The sequence below is a fragment of the Chlorocebus sabaeus genome, chromosome 14, assembly GCF_047675955.1.
Source record: "Chlorocebus sabaeus isolate Y175 chromosome 14, mChlSab1.0.hap1, whole genome shotgun sequence".
In the NCBI taxonomy this organism is placed as follows: domain Eukaryota; kingdom Metazoa; phylum Chordata; class Mammalia; order Primates; family Cercopithecidae; genus Chlorocebus; species Chlorocebus sabaeus.
The window spans coordinates 31707747-31734285 of NC_132917.1; the positions used below are offsets into that span (position 1 = coordinate 31707747).

General features: G+C 40.9%; 1 protein-coding gene across 4 annotated transcripts in view; it reads right to left on the reverse strand.

The window, feature by feature from the left end:
- MEMO1 (mediator of cell motility 1) overlaps window positions 1-26539 on the reverse strand; it is a 150568-nt gene that overhangs the window by 121510 nt on the left and 2519 nt on the right. Inside the window, exons 2-3 of one of the 4 annotated variants that reach the window (XM_073022905.1) lie at window positions 6872-6977; window positions 6002-6015 (exon numbers count right to left, since the gene is read on the reverse strand). The exons of the other annotated variants lie outside the window; for them this stretch is intronic. Coding sequence (XP_072879006.1) covers window positions 6002-6015; window positions 6872-6977 — 120 coding nt within the window. The remainder of the gene's footprint in view (window positions 1-6001; window positions 6016-6871; window positions 6978-26539) is intronic. 4 annotated transcript variants of the gene reach the window in all.

Genomic DNA, 26539 nt, shown 5'->3' on the forward strand with positions numbered 1-26539 from the left:
AATTTAATATACATAGGCCAGGCGCAGTGGCTCACGCCTGTAATCCCAGCACTTTGGGAGGACGCAGTGGGTGAATCACTTGATGTCAGGAGTTCGAGACCAGCCTGGCCAACATGGTGAAACCCAGTCTCTACTTTAAAAAAAAAAAAAAAAAAATACAAAACACAAAAATTAGCTGGGTGTGGTGATGGGCACCTGTAATCCCAGCTACTCGGGAGGCTGAGGCAGAAGAATCGCTTGAACCCAGGAGGCAGAGTTTGCAGTGAGCCAAGATTGTGCCAGTACACTCTAGCCTGGGCAACAGAGCAAGACTCCACCAAAAAAAAAAAAAAAAGTTTAATATACATAAAAATGGATAGATGCAAAAATAGAGATATGTGTGTACATAAGTTACCATAAATAAATATATTTCCTGTCTCTGTTCCAACAGGACTTAGAAGCAGTGACACCCAGTAGCCATAAACATATCCAATGCCCAAATCTTCGTTTCTTTCTTTCTTTCTTTCTTTCTTTTTTGAGACATAGTTTCGCTCTCGTTGCCCAGGCTAGAGTGAGGGTGGCACAATCTCGGCTCACTGCAACATCCCCCTCCCTGGTTCAAGTGATTCTCCTACCTCAGTCTCCCGAGTAGCTGGGATTACAGGCATGCACCACCATGCCTGGCTAATTTTGTATTTTTAGTAGAGATGGGGTTTCTCCATGTTGGTCAGGCTGGTCTCAAACTCCTGACCACAGGTGATCCACCCGCCTCGGCCTCCCAAAGTGTTGGGATTACAGGCATGAGCCACCATGTCCCAAATGTTTGTTTCTAAATACCATTTCCCAATAAAAGAAAGCAAGGCTCCTTGGAGAAATAGCACATTCTACCCAAAGGGCAGGAAAATACAAGATGAGCTTGGAGCGTCTTGAGGAAAGCAAGCGAGTGCTTAAAAGTCAACAGAATGGAACATGCCAAAAGGATTCAGGTACCAACCTAAAAATAATCCCAATAGCTAAGGCTAAAAAATTCTGAGCAACAAAATAGTGTGGGATTGGATTACCTTCCAAAGTACAAAATAAATATACATGAGTCTATACGGATATAAATAAGTTGAGTGGGGGAGGGGCAGAGACAAATCTTCCTTAGAGAAGAGCTCAAGTAATGTATGTAGATATTTCCTCATCCAAAGTGTGGGTTGGACTTCAGCAACTCACATCCAAAGAACAGAATATGGGGAAAGGAAGATAGCAACTTTACAACAGAGAAACCTGGCAAACAATCACTACCTTAACCAAATGATCAAGGTTAACCTCACCAACATTAATTTAATGTAACCCCAATATACTATGAGGCCATTATACCTCTGTGGTATTCATCCCCAACACCCGTACGTAACTCCAATCTAATTAAGAGAGGGGGGGAAAAATCAGGCAAATCCAAATGAAGGAACATTTCACAAAATGCCTGACAGTGTTTCTCAAAACTGTCTTGGTCATGAAAAACAAAGAAAAATTAACAACTTGTCAACAGATCAGAGAAGACTAAAGACATGATCACTAAACACGATGCGGTAACCTGGATTAGATCCTAGAACAGAGAAAGGACATTAGTGGGCTGGGCGCGGTGGCTCACACCTGTAATCCCAGCACTTTGGGAGGCCAAGGCGGAAGTCAGGAGATCAAGACCATCCTGACTAACACAGTGAAACTCCGTCTCTACTAAAAATACAAACAAAAAAATTAGCCGGGCATGGTGGTGAATGCCTGTAGTCCCAGCTAGTCGGGACGCTGAGGCAGGAGAACGGTGTGAACCCAGGAGGCGGAGCTTGCAGTAAGCCAAGATTGCGCCACTGCACTCCGGCCTGGGCAACAGAGCAAGACTCCATCTCAAACAAAAAAAAAGGACATTAGTGTAAAAACTGGTGAACTCAAATAAAATCTGGAGTTAACTGTACTGACCAACCACTATTTTTAGTTTTAACAAATGTACCATGCAACAGTAAGATGTTACTGTAAGATGTTAACAGTGGGGGGGAAATGGGTGAGGAATATACAGAAATTCTGTACTTTTTTGTAACTTGTAATTTTTGTAAATTTTTACAAAGAAATTTGTAACTTTTCAGTAAATCTAAAATCATTCCAAACTAAAAGGTTATTAAAATAATAATAAACATGAACAGTACAGAAATCTGTGGTCATTTAAAGAGCAGGCAAGTATCACCAAATTCCTCACTAAATCCTGACAGTGTCACTATTTTCCAACACAGTAAAACATGGTCCCCACTGGTTTTTTAAGAAAATAAGAGATATGTATTTCCAAGTCCCTAAAATAAAAGTTATAAACCCTGAAAGTGTTTACCTAAAATAATTAACAAAATGATTCTTAGATAATTATAAATAGCAAAGATTTTAATCTTATTCATTTACACATTTACTTATTTATCTATTGAGATGGAGTCCCGCTCTGTCACCAGGCTGGAGTGCAGTAGTGCAATCTTGGCTCACTGCAACCTCCACCTCCTGGGTTCAAGTGATTCTCCTGCCTCAGCCTCCTGTGTAGCTGAGATTACAGGCGAGCACCACCATGCCCAGCTAATTTTTGAATTTTTAGTAGAGACAGGGTTTCACCATGCTGGTCAGGTTGGTCGTGAACTCCTGACCTCAAGTGATCCACCCACCTCAGCCTCCCAAAGTGCTGGGATTACAGGTATGAGCCACCATGCCTGGCCTACGTACTTATTTTCCACCAGAAATTAATGTTCCTCTCCTTTACATGGCTTTTAACAATTGTTTAGAATCACATTTATTCATTTATTAATAGAATACATCATATTCCACAAGCAATTTTACACACCAGAAGCCCTGTTTGTATGTAATATTTAACTTAATAATCTAGCAGAACAAAGTTATTTATGCAAAATCTTTACTAATAAACGTAACTGGCTTGGCCAGCCAGGCATGGTGGTTCAGACCTGTAATCCCAACACTTTGGGAGGCCAAGATGGGAGCACTGTTTGAGGCCAGGAGTTCAAGACCAAGACCAGCCCGATCAACATGGCAAGACCCCAACTCTATTAAATATATATATTAATACATATACTTACATAGCTTGTCTGTGAGTTATCTCAATAGATTATTCAGTCAGTTACAGATTGAACTCCCTGTTCTATTCTTTCTTCCCTTCTCGCTACTACCTATAGTTTTTAAATTTAAAAATAACATAACTGTTGGCCAGTCACGGTGGTTCATGCCTGTAATCCCAGCACTTTGGGAGACTGAGGTGGGCAGATCACAAGGTCAGGAGATCAAGACCATCCTAGCTAACACGATGAAACCCCATCTCTACTAAAAATACAAAAAATTAGCCAGGCATGGTAGAGGGCGCCCGTAGTCCCAGCTACTCAGGAGGCTGAGGCAGGAGAATGGCGTGAACCCGGGAGGCGGAGCTTGCAGTGAGCCAAGGTCACGCCACTGCACTCCAGCCTGGGCGAAAGTGCAAGACTCCGTCTCAAATAATAATAATAATAATAGTAATCATGTAACTGTCACCTTCATTCATTATTTATTGTGTAACCAAAATAATTTTCTTCCATATATCCTTTTCACTCATTCATTCATCTATTTCTAAATATATTTAATAAGTTTTGCAAAATACTATTAAGTACCAGGACTGTTTCTGATTATGAATATAGAACAGTAAACAAGACAGGCAGGTCTACATTCTCATGGAGCATATATTCTAAAGGAGACAGGCAGACAGTAACAACTTAAGTAACTTCCAATTGTGATAAACACTACAAAAGAAACTAACAGAAATATTTACTTCACTGCTATTCTATGTGCAGCAGAGGAAAACAGACCACCTCCAAAACAACAGGAAAAGCAAATTTAAGTATGTGACAACTAAATTGTTATTTGAAGGATTCGAAAAGTCAAGAAAAGAGCTGGGGAAAGAAGACAGAATAGCAAATGCGATGGCCCTAAGGTAAAGACTGTAGCATGTTGCAACAATTAGGGAGAAAACAATGGCCAAAGTTTTCTGTTTTTGTTTGAGATAGGGTCTGGCTCTGTCACCCAGGTTAGAGTGCACCGACGGATCAAAGCTCACTACAGTCTTGACTTCCAGGGCTCATGCAATCCTCCCACCTCTGCCTCCCCAGCAACTGGGACTACAAGTGTGTACAATAATGCCTGGCTAATAATTTTTTACCTTTTCTAGAAACGGGGTCTCGCTATATTGTCCTGGCTGGTCTCAAATGCCTGGCCTCAAACAAGCCTCCCACCTCGGCCCTCCACACTGCTGGTATTACAGGTGTGAGCCACCTTGCCTGGACCAACGAATGTTTTGTTAATCCTAAAACACAGTGAACAAGGAGAATGACAAAAGACTAGGAAGGATAGGCAGGCACCGGCCAGATTATGTGGGCTGAAATAAGAAGCTTACGTACAATTAAAAAATCATTAATTATTTTAACTAGTACAGTCACACTAACCAAATTACATTTTTCAAAATTCTAAAACATACGCTTATAAATATAAGGTTAAATTTATCATCATTCAATTTGGAAACTTGGTGTCAGACAAATAACATAATAATCTAGTCATATTAGTCATTCAATCATTCATGAAGCATTTGGCCAGCTCCTGCCCTGTGCCAGATAGCTATGCATGTTGAAAATACAAAGATTATAGTGGTGATGTCACCTTCCACTCTGAGCAATAAATACAAAAATGATAATGATGACACCATCCTCTATTCTGAGCAATCTAGTTTTCTTCCTAAGGCCTCAAAGCTGTAGTTCTCTAACTCTGGTGTATTAAAATCACCTTCAGTGTATGGTCAAAAAAAAAAGCAGATAGGGTCCCAGCTAGCAGTAATTCTAATTCAGTAGGTTTCCAATCATCCTTCAACCATACTTTAAGGTGAAGTTTCCAATCATCCTTCACCATACTTTGAGGTGAAGAATGAAAAATAAAGTCACCTGTAATTTATAAATTATACTTCCCCATGGTCCTCTTGAGAATCATGCCAAAATGAGCCACTGTAATTAATGGAAGGAGTATGCACAGTGTGTGTTAGTAGGAAGGACTTGGAGGAGTCAGTATGTAGACAGAGATTAAGATTGATAACCAAGATTAAGATTAAGTTGTAAGAGTTCTTGGTTTCTTTTCTTCTTTTTTAATTGCCAAGAAAAAAGTAAGGATTTCTACATACCAGAAGTCTGCAAGACCTTTCAGAGGGTCCACCAGATCAAAACCACTTTCACAATAATACTAAAATATTATTTGCTTCTTTCACTGTATTGGGATTTGCCCTGAAGTTTCAAAAGTAACACTGGGCCAGGCGTGGTAGCTCATGCCTGTAATCCCAGCACTTGGGGAGGCTGAGGCGGGACAATCACTTGAGGTAAGGAGTTTGAGACACCTGGGCCAACATGGTGAAACCCCGTCTCTACTAAAAATACAAAAATTAGCTGGGCGTGGTAGCACATGCCTTTAATCCCAGCTACTCGGGAGGGCTGAGGCGGGAGAATCCCTTGAACCCAGGAGGCAGAGGTTGCAGTTAGCCAAGATGGGGCCACTGCACTCCAGCCTGGGCGACAGAGCAAGACTCCGTCTCAAAAACTTAAAAAAAAAAAAAAAAAAGGTAACATTGGATAAAACTGCTGTTGTCGCATTAGCAGTAGCACCAAACCATAGTAGTAGTCACTACATTCTTCACCACCACATACTCACCAAATTTTTTAAAGCCAGTTTCACTTAAGAATGTCCTTGACATAGCTGCAAATATTACACATGAAATCTCAGCCCTTAAGTATACAACTTCTTAATATTCTGTGCACTTAAATGGGTAGAAAGATAGCTGTCTCAAGAAAAAGCATTTTATAAGAGTTGAAAGTTGAACTGCGCTTTTTTACAGGCCACCATTTCTCTTGAAAGAACAACTAGTTACTTAATCTTGGGTATTTGAAAGATATTTCCTTGAAAATGATAGTGGGCAGCCGGGCACAGTGGCTCACACCTGTAATCCCAGCACTTTGGGAGGCCAAGGCAGGCGGATCACCTAAGGTCAGGAGTTTGAGACCAGCCTGACCAACATGGAGGAACCCCATCTCTACCAAAAATACTAAATTAGCCAGACATGGTGGCGTGTGCCTGGAATCCCAGTTACTCGGGAGGCTGAGGCAGGAGAATCGCTTGAACCCAGGCAGCAGAGGTTGCGGTGAGCCGAGCCAAAGGCTGCGGTGAGCCAAGATCGCGTCACTGCACTCCAGCTGGGCAACAAGAGCAAAACTCTGTCTCAGGAAAAAAAAAAGAAAGAAAATGAAAAGTGGGCTTGTCACATCAGGAAAGTAACCAACAATATTTAAGCTTCAAAAAAATAAGAATTTTGCAAAACATGTTTCTACCACTGTGGGCTTAACAACTTGCCAAGTCAAAAACACTTTTCTGAAGAGAATGGTGATGATATTAACAGGTGTGATGCTTTGACAATGAATAATGAAATGCATAAACATTTAGAAGATCTGTGTAACTCAATAAACAAATAATTTCCAAATGACCGATGCATGATGTTTAAAAATTCCTGCAAGGAAAAAAGATACAATCAAAGTGGAGAATAAATCAACTAGATTCACAGATCTTACTGAAAACACAATATGAAAACTTTACTGAGATGGTTTCAAATTCTACACCGCAATTAATCTTTAAGAAATTCAGGCCGGGCGCGGTGGCTCAAGCCTGTAATCCCAGCACTTTGGGAGGCCGAGACGGGCGGATCACGAGGTCAGGAGATCGAGACCATCCTGGTTAACATGGTGAAACCCCGTCTCTACTAAAAAATACAAAAAACTAGCCGGGCGAGGTGGCGGGCGCCTGTAGTCCCAGCTACTCGGGAGGCGGAGGCAGGAGAATGGCGTGAACCCGGGAGGCGGAGCTTGCAGTGAGCTGAGATCCGGCCACTGCACTCCAGCCTGGGCGGCAGAGCGAGACTCCGTCTCAAAAAAAAAAAAAAAAAAAAAGAAATTCAAAAGGTACATCTTGATTGTGTTGACTGTTTCACAGATATATTAAATAGATGTAACTTATCAACTATATCTCAATAAAATGATTTTTTTTAAAAAGAAACTACGGCATGTTGAGTTTCAGTATAGCGTTAAATATGGCTATCCATAAGTATCTGGAAAGTCTATTAAAATAATCTTGGCTGGGTGTGGTGGCTCACACCTGTAATCCCAGCACTTTGGGAGGCCAAGGCAGACAAGATTACCTCCACCCAGGAGTTCAAGACCAGCTTGGGCAACATGGTGAAACTCTGTCTCTATAAAAAATATAGAAATTAACCGGGCATGGGGGCATACACCTATAGTCCCAGCTACTAGGAAAGGTGAGTAGAAGGGATTGTTTGAGCCCAGGAGGTCAAGGCTGCAATGAGCCATGAGCATGCCACTACACTCCAGCATAGACGACAGAGCAAGATCTTGTCTCAAAAAAATAAATAAAATACTCCTCCATCTTCCAAATTTACATCGGGATGAGGCCAGATTTTCTCCATATGCTTCAAGAAAAACAATATATCACAACACTGAATGCAGTAGCAGATATGAGAATCCAGCTATTTTCTATTAAGCTAGACATTAAAGATATTTGCAAAACTATAACAAATGCCACTCTTCTCATACTCTTCTTGTTCTGGAACATAGTTATTTTCATTAAAAATGTCATTTATGTTAGCATGTATTGGGTTTATTAATGATATTTTTAAATAAATTAAAAGTAAACAGCTTGGTTTGGTTGGTTGGTTTTTGGTGTTTGGGTTTTTTTGTTTTTTTCTTTTTTTTTTGAGACAAGGTCTGGCTCTGTCGCCCAGGCTCGAGTGCAGTGGCATGATCTCGGCTCACTACAAACTCTGCCTACCAGGCTCAAGCCATCTAATTTTTTTTTCTTTTTTCTTTTTTTTTTTTTGGTAGAGACAAACTTCACCATGTTGCCCAGGCTGGTCTCGAACTGGTGAGCTCAAGTGATCTACCCACTCAGCTCCCAAAGAGCTGGGCTTACAGGCATGAGCGACCACGCCTAGCCAAAAGTAACTTTTATAGCTTCTCAGTTTTAGTTTCTCATTTGATATCTATTGATATAGATAACCCACAGAAATAAAAGCTCTTTAGGGTTATCAACAATTTTGAAGGATATAAAGAGATTCTGAGACTGACAAGAGACTAACATAAGAGCAAATGACATTTCGCTGAGACTAGCAAGAACAAATGACATATTATTTAGATATGCACTATACTGAATCACCTTACTGAATGTGTCATATCTTCCTCTGAAAAACCAGAATAAGGAACCTCCCAAAAAAGGGGGCTATCGAAAGCAAAATCATGACTATGTTATAATATGAAAAGATCTTCAATTATCATATTTGTTAAGTACGAAAAGGCCAAATATAACTATATAAGCTAGCTCTTGCTGAAAAAGATGAAACAATGACTTATAGTCACGTGTGTTTATGCATAAACAAACACTGGATAGACAGACACATAAGAAATTAATAAAAGAGGCCGGGTGCGGTGGCTCATGCCTGTAATCCCAGCACTTTGGGAGGCCGAGGTGGGCGGATCACGAGGTCAGGAGATCGAGACCATCCTGGCTAACACAGTGAAACCCTGTCTCTGCTAAAAGTACAAAAAATTAGCCAGTCGTGGTGGCGGGCGCCTGTAGTCCCAGCTACTGGGGAGGCTGAGGCAGGAGAATGGCGTGAACCCAGGAGACTGAGCTTGCAGTGAGCTGAGATCGCGCCACTGCACTCCAGCCTGGGATCGAGACTCTGTCTCAAAAAAAAAAAAAAGGAATTGATAAAAGCAACTACCGATAAGGGAAGGGGAACATGGAATACACAGGGACAATGTAAGAATGAGACTTCTCAATGAATATTTTTGACTTTTAAAACACAGGAATGGGCCGGGTGTGGTGGCTCACGCCTGTAATCCCAGCAGGTCGGGAGTTCGAGACCAGCCTGACCAACACGAAGAAACCCCGTATCTACTAAAAATACAAAATTAGCTGGGTGTGGTGTCACATGCCTGTAATCCCAGCTACTCAGGAGACTGAGGCAGGAGAATCACTTGAACGTGGGAGGCGGAGGTTGCAGTGACCCGAGATCACCCCATTGTACCCCAGCCTGGGCAACTAGAGCAAAACTCCGTCAAAAAAAAAAAAAAAAAAAAAACCACACACACCAAACAGAAATGTATATAAAAGTTTTTAATTTAAAATTTACTTCAATTCAGTAAAAAATAATACTAAGTCAATATTAAGCCATAATTCAAATGTATTTCCAATTTCTAAGTGGCTCTGATCTCAGAAAAACAAAAAATCTTACTCTTTTTATTGGCTCTGAGGCAAAACAGTGCTGTCAGCAAGTAAATACTTGTACTAGAAGAGTAAGCATTGGTCAATTTGATTGACACAGGAGGGAAATTTTTTTTAAACCCATAAATGAATCCATCATCAATAGAAAAAAACAAAATAGTATTAAGTTATTAATAAGAAAATACCCAGGTAAAATCAGCAGTTGTTTTATTAACTCCCTTATAATTAAAAGTTGACCATTGCTTGAGCCTTCAGTCACAAGTAGCTCAACCTTTTGCTTGCATCTCAGATGAATATCCTGAAATTGTGAAAAGTTTCCAAATTTTATAAGAATATCAGCTTAATAAAAATTCTTAAATTATTTCCGTCACTTTTCCTAATAGTCAACACAAAAAGGTGTATTTCTTTCCACATGGATTCATCGCTCTCCATAATTTCCAACAGAATTATCAGCCCTAGATCAGGGCTGAGGAAACAACTGGGACGCCAAATCTGCTTCACCACCATTTTTTTATAGATCAAGTTTGATTGAAGCACAGCCAGTTATTCACTTACATATTAACTATAGCTGCTTTCACAATACAAGGGCAGAGTTGACTAGCTGCAAGGGCATAGATCATATGGCCCACAAAGCCTAAAATACTCACTATCTGATCCTTTACAGAGATAAGAGGTGTTATGGCAATAAACAAAAGTGGGTTTATATCTCAAATCTCATATCACAATATATTCCAAATGGATAAAAGACTGAAATGTCAAAAGTACTGGGCACAGTGGCTTATGCCTGTAATCCCAGCACTTTGGAAGGCTGAGACGGGCAGATCACCTGAGGTCAGGAGTTCGAGACCAGCCTGGCCAACATGGTGAAACCCCATGTCTACTAAAATTATAAAAATTAGTCAGGCATAGTGGCAGGAGCCTGTAATCTCAGTTACTCTGGAGTCTGAGACAGGAGAATCATTAGAACCCAGAAGGCGGAGGTTGCAGTGAGCCAAGATCGTGCCACTGCACTCCAGCCTGGATGACAAAAGCAAAACTCCGTCTCAAAAAAAAAAAAAAAAAATTCCTAAAGTCATGGCCTGGTGCGGTGGCTCAAGCCTGTAATCCCAGCACTTTGGGAGGCCGAGACTGGCGGATCACGAGGTCAGGAGATCGAGACCATCCTGGCTAACACAGTGAAACCCCGTCTCTACCAAAAAAATACAAAAAACTAGCCAGGCACCTGTAGTTCCAGCTACTCGGGAGGCTGAGGCAGGAGAATGGCGTAAACTTGGGAGGCGGAGCTTGCAGTGAGCTGAGATCCGGCCACTGCACACCAGTCTGGGTGACAGAGCGAGACTGTCTCAAAAAAACAAACAAACAAAAAAAAACAAAAAAAAAAGTGAATTAATGGCCAGGCACAGTGGCTCACACCTCTAATCCCAGCACTTTGGGAGGCCGAGGTGGGTGGATCACCTGAGGTTGGGAGTTTGAGACCAGCCTGGCCAACATGGCAAAACCCCGTCTCTACTAAAAATACAAAAATTAGCTGGGTGTGGTGGCAGGAGCCTGTAATCCCAGCTACTCGGGAGGCTGAGGCAGAAGAATCACTTGAACCCGGGAGATGGAGGTTGCAGTGAGCCAAGATCGCGCCATTGCACTCAAGGCTGGGTAACAGAGTGAGACTCCGTCTCCAATGAAAAAAAAAAAGTGAATTAATAAAATAAGGAGCATTTATAGAGAATTAAATGGAGAATACCCGGGTATGTACAAAAAACACTGAAGCTAATAACTATGAGCAATTGGAAGAAACAACTAAAATACATATTTGAAAACTATGGAAAAGAATATCATCAGAAAATCAAAAGTCAAATGAGATAGTGGGAAAAAATGCTTTCAACTAACGTCACAGGAAAAAAAGAGTCGATTTTTTTACATATAGTGGCACATGCCTCTAGTCCCAGCTATTCAGGAGGCAGATACATGAGGATCACTGGAGCCAAGGAATTTCAGACTGCAGTGAGCTATGATTGTAACACTGCATTCTAGCCCGGGCAACACGGTAAGACCTCGTCTCAAAAAAAGGAAGGAAGGTATGAAAACATGCTCAACCTCACTCATACTAAGAAAAATACACGTTAAAACTAGAGTGGCATGAATTATATTTCCACTCATGAGGAAGTAGCAGGTCCAAACATCCTACCTACATCCATATATAACTACAAAAACTAGACAAAACATAAAATATGTATTACCTTTTTATTTCAGACATTAGACTACATGGGCAACAGGACTGTGGAAAAGGAAACAAAATGAGATTTTAAATGACCCAGAATTCTGCCAGAAGACAATTTATAGACTACTGCCCAGTGAAGAGGAGCACAGACCTGGGTGGGATCACTAAAATTTGCCACACTGACGTTTGGGAAGGCTACGTGGCTAGAATTTCCAGATCAGAATTCTGGAGAAGAGGAAGCTGAACAACAAAGAACTCTGAAATCTGCAAAAGGGTCCATTCAGGTTTTTGGTTTAATACTAACCTGCTCATGCACAGGGTAAAACTCCACAAAGCCAAAGAAATTCTTCTGGGGGAAAGAACAATTTCTAGAACTCAGTGGGCCAAAATCACTGGAGCTATCACCAGCCTAAGATACCTCACTGATTATATGGCGGATTTTGAACAGGCCCCAAAAGAGTAAAGGCTTTAATTACAGAACTCCACTAAAGGCCACACTATCCTAAACAATAGTAAAAGAAGTCAGAAAACTATAAAAATGATCCAAAAGTAATGCTGTTGCAGTCTGCCAGAAATATCAACACTTCCTTTTTTTTTCCTTTGAGACAGAGTCTTGCTCTGTTGCCCAGGCTTGAGTGCAGTGATATGATCTCGGTTCACTGCAACCTACGCCTCCCAAGTTCAAGTGATTCTTCTGCCTCAGCCTCCCAAGCAGCTGGGATTACAGGCATACACCACGCCCGGCTAATTTTGGTATTTTCAGTCGAGATGGGGTTTCACCATGTTGGCCAGGCTGGTCTCGAACACCCAACCTCAGGTGATCTGCCCACCTCGGCCTCCCAAAGTACTGGGATTACAGGCATCAGTCACCACTCCCAGCCACCTCAATATATATATATATATTTTTTTTTTTCTGAGATGGAGTCTTGCTGTGTCGCCAAGGCTGGCATGCAGTGGCGTGATCTCGGCTCACTGCAAGCTCCGCCTCCCGGGTTCACGCCATTCTCCTGCCTCAGCCTCCCGAGTAGCCGGGACTACAGGTGCCTGACACCAAGCCCGGCTAATTTTTTGTACTTCTAGTAGAGACGGGGTTTTACCCTGTTAGCCACGATGGTCTCAATCTCCTGAACTCGTGATCCGCCTGCCTCAGCCTCCCAAAGTGCTGGGATTACAGGCGTGAGCCACCACGCCCGGCCCAATAATTCTTAAATGAACACCACAAATATTGTACTCAAGGAGATAAAAGTCACAATGTTGTGGTGGCTCACGCCTGTAATCCCAGCACTTTGGAAGGCTGAGGCGGGCCAACCACCTGAGGTCAGGAGTTCAAGACCAACCTGGCCAATATGGTGAAACTCCATCTCTACTAAAAATACAAAAATTAGCCAGGCGTGGTGGTGCGTGTCTATAGTCCCAGCTACTCAGGAGGCTGAGGCACAAGACATCGCTTGAACCTGGGAGTTGGAGGTTGCAGTGAACCGATATTGCACCACTGCACTCCAACCTGGGTGACAGAGCAAGACTCTGTCTAAAAAAAAAAGAAAAAAAGAAAAAAAATTAATAGACATATGGCCAGGCACTGTGGCTCATGCCTATAATCCCAGCCTTTGGGAGGCCAAGGCAAGTGGATCACTTGAGCCCAGGAGTTGGAAACCAGACTGGGCAACATGGCAAAAACCTGTCTCTACCACAAATACAAAAATTAGCTGGGCATGGTAGTGCACACCTGTAGTCCCAGCTACTCAGAAGGCTGAGGCAGGAGGATCAAGTGAGCCCTGGAGGTAGAGGTTGCAGTGAGCTGTGATTGTGCCACTGCACTCCTGCCTTGGGGTGGGGGTGGAGGTAGAGGGAGGGAGGGAGGGAGGGAGAGACGCAGGGAGGGAGGGAATGAGGGAGGGAGGGAATGAGGGAGAGAGGAAGGAAGGAAGAAAGGAAGGAAGGAAGGAAGAAAGGAAGGGAGGAAGGCAGGCAGGCAGGCAGGCAGGCAGGCAGGCAATTAGGAGGGAAAACATGATCAAAAAACAGGAAGAAAAATAATTCATTATACCCAGACCCAGAAATTATAGATTTAAAAACAGCTATTGTAGAAATATTCAATATGCTCAAAAATCTAAATGACATGAATATATGCAAATAAGAGAACCGGTCAGGCACGGTGGCTCACACCTGTAATCTCAGCACTTTGGGAGGCCGAGGCGGGTGAATCACTTGAGGTCAGTGGTTCCGGACCAGCCTGGCCAATACGGTGAAACCCCATCCCTACTAAAAATACAAAAATTAGCCAGGTGAGGTGGTGGGCACCTGAAATCCCAGCTACTTGGGAGGCTGAGGCAGGCAGATCACTTGAATCTGGGAGGCAAAGGTTGCACTGAGCCAGGGTTGCAGTGAGCCAAGATTGCACCACTGCACTCCAGCCTGGGCGACAGAGTGAGATTCCATCTCAAAAAAAGAAAATAAGACAATCAAATGGAATAGAGAGAGATGAAAACTATAATATTTGATATGAAAGTTTCATTCATGGAATTAAAAGCAAAATTAGATACTGCAGATGATCACTGAACTTGAGAACAAAGCAAAAAGAAATTATCCAAAAGGAAACACAGAAAAAAAGGGGGGAAACACTCTCAGTGAACTATGGGAGAATATTAAGCTATCTAAGACATGTGACTGGAATGTCAGAAAAACAAAAAGAGAAAAAAAAATACTCGAGGAGGTAATAATAAAGACAAAAAAATTCCAAATTTTCTGAAAACTATAACCCAGGCATCCAAGAATCATAGTAAGCCCCACAGGATAAACTCAAAATCATTCACAGGTACATGATAACAGCAGGAAAATGGTAATAAGTAAGAAATTGTCAAGCAACCTGAAGAAAAGACACACTATATTCAGAGAAACAAATATAAAAAAATCACAGACTTCCAGAAGCTATGCTAAACCAAAATACAATACAAAATTTATAAAGTGCTACAACACACCAAAAACTTAATACCTACCAAACTACCTTTCAATAAAGAAGGGCATGATGATAGAGTGAATTCATCAAGAAAACATATATCCCAATATGCACACCAAATAATATAAAATCAAAATACATGAAATGGCAGGGCATGAGGGGGAAGGGAGGGGAGGGAGAGAGAGAGAAAAAGAAAGAAGAAAGAAGAAAGGAAGGAAGGAAGGAAATTAAAAGAGGCATGGCATGGTGGCTCACATCTGTAATCCCAGCACTTTGAGAGGCCAAGGCGGGCGGATCACTTGAGGTCAGAAGTTTGAGACCAGCCTGGCCAACACAGTGAAACCCACTCTCTACTAAAAATAAAAATTAGCTGGGTGTGGTGGTGCACACTTGCAGTCCCAGCTGAGGGAGGCTGAAGCAGGAAAATCAATTGAACCCAAGAGGCAGAGGTTGCAGTGAGCTGTGATCGTGCCATTGTACTCCAACCTGAGTGACAGAGTGACACCTGGTCTCCAAAAAAAAAAAAAGGAAACTAAAAGAAAAAATAAGACAAATCCACATCTATAGATGGAAGTGTCAACACTGCTCTTAAGAATTCATAGAAATAGTGAAAACAAAATCAATAGGAATACAGAAGATTCAAATATAATAATCCAACTTAATCTAATTAACATTTACAGAGCATTCCACCCCACAACTACAGAAAACATACATACTCTTCAGGAGTCAGGGTCATGCTCTGTCACCCATGCTGGAGTGTAGTCGTGTAATCATAGCTCAATGAAGCCTCGAACTCCTGGGCTCAAGGAATCAACCTGCCTCAGACTCCCAAATTGCAAGGATTACAGGCATGAACTACTATGCTCAGCAGAGAACACATATTATTTTCAAATGAACATGGAACACTCACCAAGACTGAATATGGAACATTCACCAAGACAGACCTTGTAATGCGCCACAAAACAAGTCTACTGTGAGCTGTCAGGGCCCAAGGGAGAAAAATAGATGTAATAGTTCCTAAACTTATTTGACCATAAATCCTTCCTGCAAAAGGCATCTCCGGAGACTACTGTCTCCCAGAACACATTGAGGTTAGGGACCTAAAAAATACTTGAAAAAAATACTTGAGGTAATAACAAAGACAAAAAATTTCCAAATTTTCTGAAAACTATAACTCAGACATCCAAGAATCATAGTAAGCCCCAAACTGGATAAACTCAAAACTATTCAAAGGTACATGATAACAGCAATAAAATGGTAATAAGATATCATCAAGCAACCTGAAGAAAAGACACACTATGTTCAGAGAAACAAATATTCAGAGAATATACACACTATATTCAGAGAAACAAACCACCACGCCTAGCTAATTTTTATATTTTTAGTAGAGATGGGGTTTCACTATGTTGGCCAGGCTGGTCTCAAACTTAATACTTAATCTGTATTCCTTACAGGATGGGGAAAGGTACCCCAACCATTTTCAACATCTCTTCCTTTCTCTCCTCCTGTGACTAACAAAATCTGGCAATGAATACAAATCTCCTTTCCTTGACTATCAGCCAGGATTAGTCAATCTTATGAAGTATCTGAAAAAGTCCTAAAGCAGAAATAAGCTTGACATATTTGGGGAACTGCAAGGAGCCCAGAATGGTTGGAATAATGTGGGTGAAAGGAAAAATGGTAGACAAAACGAGAAAGTTAAGCAGAGGTCATAGTATATAAGATCTTGTAAGTTGTGGTAAGAAGTTGGAATGTGGTTATGTAATTGGGGGAGGGGAGGTTAAGAAAAGGATATTATCGAATTTACATTTTCAAAAAGATTTCTTTACCTCTGTGTAAAAAACAGAAATGGAAACTGGGCAACCAGTAAGAAGCTCTCCCAGTAACATAAGAGATAGCTAAGACTAGAGTGGCTTAGACCAGACTTCATGTATGTGTCTCACAGAAAAATGCCCAGGCAAATCTACATAAATTATGTTGAGATGTCTTCAAGCTTTTTTTTGAGACAGAATCTCACTCTGTCACACAAGCTAGCGCAGTGGCACAATCACAGCTCACTGTAGCCTCAACCTCCCAGGCCCAAGCGATCCTCCTACCTCAGCCTCCACAGCATACAGGACTATAGATAGGCATGTGCCAACCATAGCTGGCTAATTTTTGTTATTTTTTTGTAGAGACGGGGTCTCACTATGTTGCTGGTCTTGAACTCCTGAGCTCAAGTAGTCCTCCCACCTCGGCCTCCCAAAGTGCTGGGATTACAGGCATAAGTCACCAAGCCTGGCCTAAAGTATTTACTTGGCACCCAGGCCATATTCTCCTTCTCATGAGACGCTTAATCTGTATTCCTTACAGGATCTCCCTTATCCCCCCAGCCTCTTCATGTTGGAATGTTCTAAGGCTTGGTCACGGAACCTCTTTTGTCTAACTATTCTCATTCCCATGGTAATTTCATCCAGATACCTGGCTTTAAAATCATTTATGGCCAGGCACAGTGGCTCATGCCTGTAATCCCAGCACCTTGGGAGGACAAATTTGGGTGGATCACGAGGTCAGGAGTTCGAGACCAGCCTGGCCAACACAGTGAAACCCCGTCTCTACTAAAAATACAAAAAATTACCAGGTGTGGTGGCAGGCACCTGTAATTCCAGCTACTCGGGAGGCTGAGGCAGGAGAATCACTTGAACCCAGGAGGCAGAGCTTGCAGTGAGCAGACATCATGCCATTGTACTCCAGCCCAGGAGACAGTATGAGACTCCATCTCAAAAAAAAAAAGAAAAAAATCATTTATATGATGCTATTTTCCGCTTTTAAATCTCTAGTCTAGATCACTCCCCTGAACTCCAGACTCATACATACACTTGACTGTACAGTGAACATCTCAAACTTAACATAATAAAATTGAGCTCCTAACCTTCCCTCGCCAAACTTGTTCCTCTTAGGTCTTCCCTATCTCAGTATAATAGCAACTCCATCACTGCTACTGCTCGGGGATAAATCTTAAGAGATAAACATGACTCCTTTCTTTCTTTCGCACCCCATACTTCAAGTATGTCAGCAAATCCTCTCAGCTCTATCTTCAAAATATATTCACCAACCAACCACTTCTCACCAACTCTACTGTTACCACTCAGTTCAAGCCACTATCATCTCACAGTTGGGTTACTCCTTTCCTCCTAACTGGTCTCCCTGGTTCTGCCCTTGCCACTGCTTTCAGCACTCCCCAGCCTTCAACTACTTTCATCACAGCAGCCAAGTAATTCTATTCAATCTAAATTAGATCATGCTATCAACTGCTCAAAATCTTCCAATGACCATCTGACTCAAGTAAAAGCTCTTTCTAGACTAGGCACGGTGGCTCATACCTGTAATCCCAGCACTCTGGGAGGCTGAGATAGGAAGATTGCTTGAGTCCACAAGTTTAAGACCAGCCTGAGCAATACAGTGAGACGCCCCCGCCCCCCGCCATCTCTACAAAAAATACAAAAATTTGCCAGGCACGCTGGTACCTGACTGCAGTCCCAGCTACTCGGGAGACTGAGGTCACTTGTGCATGGGAGGTTAAGGTTTCAATAAGCTATGATTGCACCACTGTACTCTAGCCTGGGCAACAAAGCAAGACCCTGTCTCAAAAAGTCTACAGCCACCTCTTAACTCACATAACACTACTCTGTTCCAGTTCACTTCACTTCAGTTGCAATGACCTTGCTTACTGGGTGTTCCTCAAATAGTCCAGGCCTGCTTTAGCCTCAGAACCTTTGAATTTGCTGTACCCTCTGCCTAAAATTATCTATCCCCAGATAATGTATAATAATACAAAAGGCTTGTTCTTTCACCTACTTCAGGCTTTTTTTTTTTTTTTTTTTTTTTTTTGAGACAAATCCTCAGTCTGTCACCCAGGCTGAAGTGTAGTGGTGCAAACATGGTTCACTGCAGCCTTAACCTTCTGGACTCAGGCAATCCTGCCTCAGCCTCCTGTGTAGCTGGGACCACAAGCACACATCACCACATCACTACATCCAGCTAATTTTTTTATTTTTTGTAGAGATGGTGGTCTTTTTTGCCCAGGCTGGTCTCCAACTCCTGGGCTCAAGCAATCCTCTCATCTCAGCCTCCCAAAGTGCTGGGATCACAGACCTGAGCCACAGCACCCAGCTCAAGTCTTTACTCAAATGTAATCTCAGTGAAGTCTTCCCCCTTTTTTTTTTTTGTTTTGAGACAGAGTTTCCCTCTTGTTGCCCAGGCTAGAGTGCAGTGACACAATCTCAACTCACTGCAACCTCCACCTCCTGGGTTCAAGTGATTCTTCCACCTCAGCCTCCCGAGTAGTTGGGATTACAGGCGCACACCACCACGCCTGGCTAATTTTTTCTATTTTTAGTAAAGACGGGGTTTCATCTTGTTGGCCAGACTGGTCTCAAACCCCTGACCTCAAGTGATCCACCTGCTCCAGCCTCCCAAAGTGCAGGGATTACCAGCGTGAGCCACTGCGCCCGGCTGAAGTCTTCCCTTTCAATGCTATTTAATATTGCAGTCTCGACCCCCGAGCCTTTAACATTCCCTGTGCACCAGTTGTGCTTTGCTACTGTCCATAGCACTTTCCTCTATCTAGCATACCATGTATTTTCTTTTTCTTTTTTTCCATGACACAGCCCTCAAGAGGTCCTGAGAACATGTACCCAATTTTCCTTAGTTACTTTATTCATCAACTGTCCCCCCATTTAAAGTGTAAACTCCAGGAATTTTTGTCTGTTTCATCCCCTGCTATACACCTAGTCCCATCAGCAGTGCCTTTCACATAGCAGAAATCAATTGGTTCAATACTGAATTGCTGAATATTAAATAAAGCCTCTTCAGAAGTACCATAAATTTTGTTACATCCAATTCAAATGCTAGGACTAGCCTAATAAAAATATACCAATTATTTTGTCAGTATTTATATTATATATGTATTATATTTATATTACACTCAGCATTCATGTTTTTAGTTATACATTTATTATTTTTAATGTAAGATATTACTTGACAATTACAAAGATGTTTACTGATTCCAAATAGTTCAACTGCTCACTTACTCTGGCATAGCGATAAATGGAAAGAACAGTAGGCTTCAGCCAGAAGTCCTGGGTTCAAATCTTAGCTCTGTAATTTATCAGTTACGATTCATGCAAGCCTCCCCCAAGTCTTAGTTTTTCTTCTTAACAGTAAGCTTTAGCCAGAATCCTGGGTTCAAAACCCAACTCTACCATTTACAAGTAATATGATTCAGATGACGCAGCCTCCTCCAAGTCTTCGTTTCTCATCCATAAAATGGCAAGGTGAGGGTAAAATTAAAGACTTGCCTGCATTACCTACCCTATACCTAATTATAGGATTATTGTAACAATTAAAAATATATGGCCGGGCACGGTGGCTCACATCTGTAATCCCAACACTTTGGGAGACCAAGGCGGGAGGATCACGAGGTCAGGAGATCGAGACCATCCTGACCAACATGGTGAAACCCTGTCTCTACTAAAACACAAAAAATTAGCCAGGCATGGTGGCACATGCCTGTAGACCCAGCTACTTAGGAGGTTGAGGCAGGCGAATCACTTGAACCAGGGGGAGGTGGCAGTGAGCCGAGATCTCGCCGCTGCCCTCCAGCCTGGGCGACAGAGCGAGACTCTGTCTCAAAAACAAAACAAAACAAAAAATATATATATGAGGAAATCCTTTATATAAGCCATAAATAATATACATATATACATAATATACATGTATGAGTCAAATATCCATACAGTAGTTTGGGGAAAATGAAGTGGGACAGAGTAAGTTCAGTGTTTCTGGCAGCATATTTTCCCATACATTCCTGCCCCTAATACTAAACGCTAATTTTAGAGTCAGACTGGTTCTTCAACTTACTAGTTATACCTTAAACAAGTTACTCAACTTAGGTCATTGTTTCCACATCCATAAATGGAAATAATACTTACCTTGGAGGGTCCTTTTGAAGATTAGGGATTATATACATACGTACATTATATACCTATGAAATATACTTAATGAAAGACTTTTTTTTGTCATTTTCATCTTCTTTCAAATGGACAAAAACTCAAAAGTAGTTGACAGGAACCATGGAGATAGAGAAGGAGATGATTTTGACTCGGAAACTGCATATGAAAGGACAAGGAAACTGAAAACTAGAAGTAATCAAATTTGTTCTTTCCTTCTTGCCTTTCTGCATGGTAAAATAGGATGGGATGCAAAGAAAAATCAGCATGCAGAAAACAGTATTTAGTAACATAAAATAATTCACTTTGAAACTAAATTTTATTACATATTTAGTCTTTCCAAAGAGAAGTATTATTATTATTCAGTTTTTCAATTTCCCACACACCAAGATGTATTATTTTGACACTCTATCTTTTTTTAATCCAATCAAACTTACAGCTAATATTTTACACTCCTAAACTTAAGGTACATGCCAAAAAAATTAAGTTGTAGTTTTCCAGCTATAGAACCCTGATATAATTTTATTAAATGTTTAGAAACATAGTAGAATTAATGAAAACTAAAACTAAAACTGCATTTAAGATATATATCATAGAAATACTTCAAGAATGCTCTTTGAAATTATCAGACTTTGATATTTCCTCAATTCCATGACAGCCGTGATTATAAGATGTACCATCAATAATATAACCACCATTTTCCAGGGGAAAAAAAGCAAAGAAATGTTCTATTTCTTAACATAGGGACTTGTTACACAGGGCATATTAAATCTGTGAATATCCACCGAGGTATATACTTGATTTGTATACTTTTTCAATATATGTTTACTTCAACAAAAAAAATTAATGTAATGTCCGGCCACTTCACAAACACAGCAGACATATGCTCAAATCAACCAAATGAACTATAGATCTAAATATGAAAGATAAAAAGATAAAGTTCTTAGGGAAAAGCACAGGAGAGTAACTTCATGACATTCAGGTAGGTAGAGATTTCATAAATGGGAAACAACAAAAGCACTAACCAACTGATAAACTGGACTTCTTTAAAATTAAGAATTTGCCCAAGCATGGTAGCTTATGCCTGTAATCCCAGCACTTCGGGAGGCCAAGGAAGGAGAATAGCTTGAGACCAGGAGTTTGAGACCAGCCTGGGCAATAAGCAACAAAGTGAGACACCATCTTTACAAAAAATTTTAACAATTAAGCCAAGCATGATGGCACACACCTGTAGTTCGCTACTCAGGAAGCTGAGACAGAAGAATCGCTTGAGACCAGGAATTTAAGACCCGCCTCAACACGAGCGAGACGCCATCTCAACAAAAAATTGTAAAACTTAGCCAGGCATGATAGTACATGCCTATAATCCTAGCTACTCGGGAAGCTGAGGCAGGGGGATCACTTGAGCCCAAGAGTTAGAGGCTGCAGTGAGTTATGATCACACCATTGCCATTCAACTTGGGCAACAGAGCAAGACCCCGTCTCAAATAAATAAGTAAATAAATAAATAAAAGTAAGCACTTTAATCCATCAACACACCAAGATTCTAAAAGAAGATAGTTGCAATATGTATCTAACAAAGAAATGTAGCCAGAAAAAGAACTAGAAGTCAATATGAAAAAAGTAAACAGCCCAACAGAAAAAAAAGGCAAAAGATTTAACAGACACTTCACAAAAGCAGAAATCCAATGGCCAATAAACATGGGGTCCCTAACATGAAAAAATGCTCAACTTCATTAAGCATCAGGAAAATACCAATTAAAACTACACTGCAATATCACTACACACCCCTCCAGAATAACTAAAAATAAAAAGACTGACATTACCAAGTGTTGGCAAAGATGAGAAGCAACTGGAGCTCTTACACACTGCTGGTGGGAGTGTAAATTTGTAAAACCAATTTGCAAAACTTTAGCAGAATCTACTAAAACTTATCACACGGGGCCGGGCGCGGTGGCTCACACCTGTAATCCCAGTACTTTGGGAGGCCAAGGGGAGAAAATCACCTGAGGTCAGGAGTTCAAGACCAACCTGGCCAACATGGTGAAACCCTATCTCTACTAAAAATACAAAAATTAGCCGGGTGTGGTGGTGCATACCTGTAATCCCAACTACTCGGGAGGCTGAGGCAGGAGAATTGCTTGAACCCAGGAGGTGGAGGTAGCAGTGAGCTGAGATTGCGCTACTGCACTCCAGCCTGGGTAACAGAGTAGGACTCCAAAAAAAACAACTTACCATTTACATAGATCATGATCTAATTACTCCACCCTAAGGCATATACCCATCAAAAATCACATATACATTCACCAAAAAAAGGTATAACAGTGTTCACAGCAGCAAAACTAAAAAACCCAAATGTCCACCAACAGTAGAATAAACTGGAATTGTCACACAACAGAATGAACAAAGTACAACACATATTAATCTTACAAATGTAATGTTGAGCAAAAGTTCAAAGGAGCCAGGTGCAGTGGCTCACACCTATAATCCCAACACTTAAGGAGGCTGAAGGAGGAAGACTGCTTGAGCCCAGGAAGTTGAGGCTGCAGTGAGCTATGATTGAGCCATCACACTCTAGCCTGGGCGAGAGACAGACTCTGTTTCCAAAAAAAAAAAAAAAAAAAAAAAAAAAAAAAGAAGCTCAAAGAATACATACTATATAATTTTACTGACACAGAATTGCAAAACAGACAAAATTTTTCTACGGTCTTAGAATACAAGGAACATGGAATGGGGAGGGAGCATTTGGTGGGAACTCCAGTACTGATGTTTCTCTTGAATTGAATACTCATTCTGTGAATGTACTTATTCATCTAGCTGAACTTGTTTAAAGTATGTCATACTTTAAAAATCTTACATTCACTGGATCCCTAACTGGCACAACAGGATTTGTAATCCTTTCCTACCACCAAGATGCTTCATCTATACCATAATCAGAGACTTGAATGGTAGCAGTCTCACATCAGCCCCACCACTCTTTAGGATTTAAACATTTGTACCTGTCCATATATGCTACCAATACCTACCACTTGCTAATTATATGCCTACTATATGCCAAGCACTTTAACATTCAGTTAAATACTTACTGAGCATCTACTATGTACAAAGCCTATGCTGAATACTTAGGGTACAAAAAATGAGTAAGACATGGTACCTGGCTTACCTCATATACAGGTAACATCAAAAACTACGTCGTCGGGGAGGCAAAGCACCAGAGTAAGTTTCTTGGAGGTGTTAATACTTGAGTCTTTAAGAGAGGAGTAGGAATTATCCCAACAAAGAACATTTCAACAGAGGGACCAATTTGTGGAACAGCACAGTGATAAGAAACAGCATGACGTATTTAAAGAAACAATGAACAACTATTGGATGTCATTTAACGGCGGTAAAATCACAACTGGGTTGGGGTAGGGGAAAGCAGTAATAGAGATAGGAAGATGGCAAGTTATGAGGGGACTTAGACCTTAATCCAACAGGCAAGACAGATCAGCGAGGAAATGATCAAAGGAATGATTTCGCCAACATACTATTCAAGTAGCAGTACAGAAGATGGATTTAAGGGGATAAGACTGGCAGAAAGAAGTACAATTAGGAGACAGTTGTAATTATCCTGACAGAAGATAAAGGCCTAAAATAATGGAATGAAAGCAGTAGCAAATCTGGAGAAAATAAGACTACATTTAGATTATGCTGCTGGTCCAGAGATCAAACTTTGACAACCACTAACCTACACTAGCTAGGATTTGGCAAAATTTTTCTATGAAGAGCCAAACAGTAAATATTTCAGACTTTGTGTGTCACATACAGTCTCTACAGCATTTCATGTTTTTGTTTGTTTTTTAAACAACCCATTAAATATTAACAATCATTCTTAGCTACTGGACCTTACCCCCCAAAAAGAAAGAAAGAAAAAAAAAGGCTGCAGCTAGATTTGGGGTATGGGCCACCGTTAGTTTGCTGATCCCTGCTGCATACACATAAAGAAGTGAGAATGGCCTGGGCGTGGTGGCTCACACCTGTAATCCCAGCACTTTGGGAGGATGGATCAGGAGGTGAGGAGTTTGAGACCAGATTAATATGATGAAACTCCATCTCTACTAAAAATACAAAAATTAGCCAGGCGTGGTGGCAGGAGCCTGCAGTCCCAGCTACTCAGGAGGCTGAGGCAGAGGGATCTCTTGAACCTGGGAGGTCGAGGGTGCAGTGAGCCAAGATAGTGCCATTGCACTCTACCCTGGGCAACAGAGCAAGATTTCATCTCAAAAAAAAAGAAAAGAAAAGAAGTGAGAATGAATCGTCCTATGAGATTAATTTTCCTAAAATGCTATTAACATCACATTGGTCCTCACTCTCAACTAAGTAAGTCCAGTCCCAATGATGCCTGGCATTCACAGGCATCTGTACAGTAGGACAAGCCTACTACTCCAGGCTCATGAATTATGCCCCTGTGTACCTTCCATTCTTATTAAATTGAACTATTTACATTTACCTGCCTCTGTATCTGTTTGGGGTTTCCCAATCCAATGTTCTTTCCTTCTGCTCCAAACCTGTTCAAATACCCTTCCTTCAAAGCATAATTCAAATCCTACCCCAAAATGATTCTACCCTCCTCAGAAGTCCTAAAAGCATATCTCAACTTACTTGATATTTATTTGCTGCCCTAAAAGTTATTACTTACTTCAAATAAACTGAAAATTCCTTGATGGCAGGAAATAATTTATGTTACTCTCTATCAACGATCTAGCATATAACAAGGGGTAAACAAAAAGAAGATATGCGTGTGTATATATGTAATATTTATATATGTACACAAATTTTTTTCTGAAATAGCTATATAACTAAAGCAAATGTGTTTTCACCTTTATTTATGTCAGTAATTAAACCCATTAATTCTATGGACATAACTTGAATGCTGTAGGAACCACAGAATGACAATCCACAAACATCTCTCCATCTCCTATTACTCACACTTTTTTAGGACTAATATACTAGAGAAATAACACAATACAAGTCCAACTTTTCCAACGGTCAATGTTATCAATGTAGGTACACTGGCAAATATTAAAGACAGGCATTACTAAACCCAGTCGAAGTTTACTTATCTGTAGTTGTATTTCATCTATTTTTAAAATACAAAATAAGCTTTTATAATTGAATTGCTTTAAATATACCCTCAATTATTACTCAAGTTTAAAAAGTCACACACTGACTCCCCCAAAAATTGTCACATATGTAGTCTTAATTTGAAGGTTCTCTGTGACAATGCACATTAAATGGCATTATTGATTTCACTCAGAATTTAGGAAAACAATATACTTAGAATTTTTAAGAAAATAGTCCTCTTTAGTTCATTGTTGATAAATAACAATAATCACAGAATGTTTTGAGCTGGATTAACGAATTCATCTTAGAATACCAAAGAAGTCTTTCCAAATCCAAAGTGTAAGCTATGCCCTATAAGACTATCCAAAGAATGTTCAAGAATCTATAGAAATTCCTCCAGGATCACTTGCCCACATTCAATTGCAAACTACTACAAAAGTTTAAAACACTGAACAACTGGCCTGGCACAGTGGTTCATGCCGGTAATCCCAGCACTTTGGGAGGCCCAGGCGGGCGGATCACGAAGTCAGGAGTTAAGAGACTAGCCTGGCCAACATGGTGAAACTCTGTCTCTACTGAAAATACAAAAAATTAGCTGGGCGTGGTGGCGGGCGCCTGTAATCTTAGCTACTTGGGAGGCTGAGGCAGGAGAATCGCTTGAACCCAGGAGGCGGAGGTTGCAGCGGATCAAGATCGAGCCACTGAACTCCAGCCTGGGTGACATATCTACATGTTTCCCCATACGCTGAACAAGAATAATTTAACTGGCATTCTCAGGCTTTCAGAACTGATTAAATGTTTATGAAGTACTTTAGGACAATGAAGGGAAGCCACTGTAACTATAAAATGTCATATTTGCTTAATGCAAAACTATAACTACCTGTTAGCTATAGCTGCAAATCCAATCCTCACAATTCTTTTGTG